This window comes from Acyrthosiphon pisum, chromosome A2 (genome assembly GCF_005508785.2).
Source record: "Acyrthosiphon pisum isolate AL4f chromosome A2, pea_aphid_22Mar2018_4r6ur, whole genome shotgun sequence".
NCBI lineage: Eukaryota > Metazoa > Arthropoda > Insecta > Hemiptera > Aphididae > Acyrthosiphon > Acyrthosiphon pisum.
In genome coordinates this window covers 35,534,369-35,538,683 of record NC_042495.1, presented here as the reverse complement: position 1 = coordinate 35,538,683, position 4,315 = coordinate 35,534,369, and the positions used below count along the sequence as shown (strand labels likewise).

The 4,315-nt window shown below is 25.4% G+C and overlaps 1 protein-coding gene across 1 annotated transcript; it reads left to right on the top strand.

Annotated features, from left to right (window-relative positions):
- The first annotated feature begins 48 nt into the window (after nt 1-48).
- LOC107883741 lies at nt 49-2,511 on the top strand. The gene is made up of 6 exons (XM_016804363.2): nt 49-92; nt 156-1,175; nt 1,264-1,438; nt 1,513-1,697; nt 1,762-1,930; nt 1,996-2,511. The coding sequence occupies exons 2-6, from the start codon at nt 279-281 to the stop codon at nt 2,457-2,459; spliced, it is 1,890 nt and encodes a 629-aa protein (XP_016659852.1). The 5' UTR covers nt 49-92; nt 156-278; the 3' UTR covers nt 2,460-2,511.
- The last annotated feature ends 1,804 nt before the right edge of the window (nt 2,512-4,315 follow it).

The following is a 4,315-nucleotide window of genomic DNA, read 5'->3' as shown; positions in this document are numbered from 1 at the left end:
TTATTTTCCAGGTTATTTGATTGAGTGATGTCTACACTCTGTCTGTTTACATTAATTTGAAGAATTTGCAGTACCTATACAGTTATTATTTTGTAAGTTGATATTCAATACATTTTTAATGTTAGATATTATAATAGTTGCTAAATATTACCTAGGTTGTTAGAACGAGTGTTGTCTAGACTGCTGTTTACATTCATTTGGAGAATTTGAAGTATACAGATTTAATTTGTAAGCTTTAATATTAGATCGTTAACTATAAGCTACCACTTGGTTTTAAAATGATTTGTTTTATATGTGGATTGAACTTTGGAAATTGGAAAGCATTAGTATGTCATTTTAAAATATTTCATTCATTAAAAAGTCTTAGTACTTATAGATGTGGCGAAGGTAACTGTAAACAATCTTTTCAGTCCTTAGCTACATTTAAAAGACATATCCATGCTAAGCACTTCCCAGAACTACAATTAAATTTTCAAATTCCTGAACAACCTTGTACCAATTCTTCACTGCCATCTCTTAATGCTGAAACTATTAATAAAAATAATCTTTTAACTGAAAATGAAAATGCTGAAATTCCATTTAATTTTGAATTAGTTAGTGAATTATTATACAAGTCAGCAGTAGAACTGGTTGTTAATTTACATAGTAACAATAATTTTTCTAGAGTAGACATTGTAAATATTCAAGTTGGTATAGTGGAAAAGATTTTAACTCCTATTGTGTCCATGTTAAAAAAAGTTGTAGGAGATGAAATAAAAGAGCCTATTTTACTTTCTAAATTTCACAGAGTTGCATCTGTCATCGAAAATACTTTTCTTTACTGTAGCACTGAATATCGTTTATTAGATTGGCTTATTAATAATGAATTTTTATCCAAAATTAATCAGTTTACTATAAACAATGAAATTTGTCCAGTTCAACATATTGGTGAAACTATATTTGATGAGAAAAATACAACAGGTGCTCTATTACCATTAAAGTTCCAGTTTAAAAAATATTTTGAACAAGGTATATTAGAATATTTTAAAACACATAACAAACTAAATGATGGTATACGGGCAACATTAGTAGACATACTTATTGCACAAGTACTGTCCCAACAAATACCTATGTCTGTAAGTTTGGCAGAATCACTAGCAAACCAAATTGTTGCTATGTTTAAAACTGAAGTTAAGGTAATTTTATTGATTCATTCTAGTATAACTGTAAAATTAATAACTAATAACTAAGGTTACCTTAGACTAATATCTATGAAACCTACAGGATACATATTTCATGAAAATTGGTTGTAACAAAAATCCCAAAGGAAAATTGTACTCCAAATATTACAACTCTGTAAGAAATATGAAAAATACTGGATTAATACCTACAACAATCATCAAAAACAAAATAATCAATGACAAAACACAGAAAAATGGCTGGTTTGAAAAAGAATTTGGTAAATCGTTAATATGTACTACCTATTTATTTATAAAAACTTACTTTATTTATATTGGTTTTAATTATTTACAGTATCTGAAAGTGAAATAGATTCTATACTAGATGTATTGAAATACAATGACACTACATTCCCAGAACTAGAATCGAACTGGAAAGCTACTGTAAATTACAGATTAAATGATATTAAGAATTCTGGATCGACTACAGACATTTTAAAGAATTGGAAACAATATAAAGTTCCTTACGGCCATAAATTGGTAAGGAATTAAAATTTTAAAATGCGTGTTATAGATGTCCATTATATGTAAAATAATTTTTTAGATTGATATTGATTACAATGTTCTATTTCCTACTAATATTAATATATATCAAGACTTCAAGGACAAATCGGATAAAATTTTTAAATTATTCGATGAAAAAATCAAAGATTTAAACAGCAGAAAAATATTGGATACCTTAAAAAATACAAATGAAATGAATATTAATGATAGTAAGATATATAATTAAACTTCTAATAACAATAATGCATTTTATTTACAAAAAAATTGATTATAGATGTCAACAATTGTGTATTGGTATATTTGCTGCATGCTCTTTTTGCTCCTACTTCCAGAAAACTTACCAGAGATGAACAAGGAAAAAAGAATCTAATCAAGTATTCAATTAAAGATTCACAAGACAGTTTCATAGTATTTGGTGAATCTGTAGATGTAATGCAGCAACACTTAGAGCAACTTAAAAGTCGCGGGGACCCTATTCAACCCTTCATTTTAATTGTAGGAACAATATTTCATCCTAAAGAAATTTTAGTATATTTCGACACAATTATGTATAAAGTGCATTCTATACTAAGGTCTATAGAAGTATGTTACAAGATTTTCCACTTATTTAACTTAGAATACCCAAGTCAGAGTTCAATTGTTTGGTTATTCGTACAAAAATACTTTTTTGGTGTGACATCTCCATACGATTCTCCTCACCCAAAATTGGTTCAAATATTATCTGAATTAAAAAATTAATTATATTAGTATTTTTCTATAATATTATTTTTAAAACTTAAGAAGATGCTATTAATAGATGGATTTTAATATTTTATTTATTATTTAAACTGAAAAGGAATCAGATTTAAATATTTTTATTAGCTGAATTACATTATTACATTATTATACATTATTTTATTACATCAGTATTATAATATATATTTTTTTATATTTCATCAATATATTAATTTACTGATTACGTTATAAGTATAACTATAATACATTTTTTTTTTTATTTTTATACTGAATTTGTATGATAATATAATTATATATGTATCTATAATTTATATTTTTTTTATATTAATTAACTGATTATAACTATACCTTATACATTTTTTTTGTACTGAATTAGTATTATATAATATAATTCTATTTGTATTTATATTTTATATACCTACTAATTAACTGAGTATAGATTTTTTTTTATATATATATACCTAACTGATTATTACCAAAATTTGTATTTTTTTAAATACCTATATGTATAAGTAACTAGAGTTAAAATCAGGGACGCAATTTCAATGAAAAAACTGGGGGTGCTGAAGCCACTTTAATTGTTTTCGTTATATTCTCATGTGGTTATATATAGTCAGAGGCTGAACATATTATATAGGTTAGAACAACCATTTTCACAAGATAATTGTCATTTTGATAAGAATATTTATCATTCAAATTATATTTCAAAATATGATTTTAATAATGCAACTCATGAATACAACAATTTTGAGTTGTTAATTCAAAAATTAAAATTGTTATTTAAACAATAACATTGTTGTTGGTTAGTATTAAATATGATTATGATGATAAGAATATTGTCACTGTTACAAGAGTTATATTTTCATTTGAAAATAGTAGTTATTAATTAAACAAGACCATTGTTAATAATATAAGACTGATGTTCGGAATAATATTATCGCATTAACAATTAAACATTTATTGGTTTGACAAATATCTTATGGGTTGAATAGTGACAAGATATTTGTCAAGCCAATATAGTTTTTTTTTAATATGATCAGGATTTTTTTTTCAGTGTAGGTACTTCCAAATTCCAGCAGTTATAGGTGGATAAGACTTTAAACTTTAACTATAGTCTAACTATAGTCTCTTTTGGTTAATAAAAAGTATACCTACCTTAAAATAAAAAACTTTAAGTGTGGCTATTTATAGCCCTAAGCAAACCACACCCTTGCGCATGCCTATATATAATATATATGATTATATATAACGGTATTATAGGTATATAGGTATAGTAATAAATTAGTTATATGCCTATATATATAAGCCTATATATACAAGGTGATTTTTTATCATGAAATACTCATTATTGCAAAAGGTATTATAAAATGATTTTGAAAATATTTTTTTACGTAGTTTCAAGTTGTTAAAAAACAACGTTTTTATTAAAAAATCGTATTTTTAAATATTTTTTATCCTTATATTTTTTTTAAGTTTTTTACTTTTTCGAATGACAACAGAGTTCTAATTTCATATTCCAAAGCAGAATATTTTTCTTTGAGTTATAAGTATTTAAAGTATGGGCGCAGGGCAGAAAACTAAAATAACGGTTTCGGTTTCTTTTCGGTTCTTAAAAAATAAAAAAATTGTTACTTGTATTGGTTTTATGCTTAGGTATGTAAAAAAAATTGTAAAGTAAATTAAAGTATTGGTATACCGGTAAGGTTCCAGTTTTTAAATTAATTTAAATAAGGGTTCCGTGGTATTAAAATTAAATAAAATAAGATTTTGGTTCCCAATATTCGAAGGGCCCGGTTCCAAAACCGGTTCTTTTCGGTAAGGTTCCAGTCCCTGATGAAACAGGCTATAAATAGTGAATG

Bases quoted from the DNA above. Each gene is read 5' to 3' on its own strand.
- LOC107883741 (XM_016804363.2), top strand. From the start codon at position 279: ATGATTTGTTTTATATGTGGATTGAACTTTGGAAATTGGAAAGCATTA. The intron at 1,176-1,263 runs GTAATTTTATTG...TGAAACCTACAG, and splicing joins TGTTTAAAACTGAAGTTAAG to GATACATATTTCATGAAAAT. The intron at 1,931-1,995 runs GTAAGATATATA...AATTGATTATAG, and splicing joins TGAAATGAATATTAATGATA to ATGTCAACAATTGTGTATTG.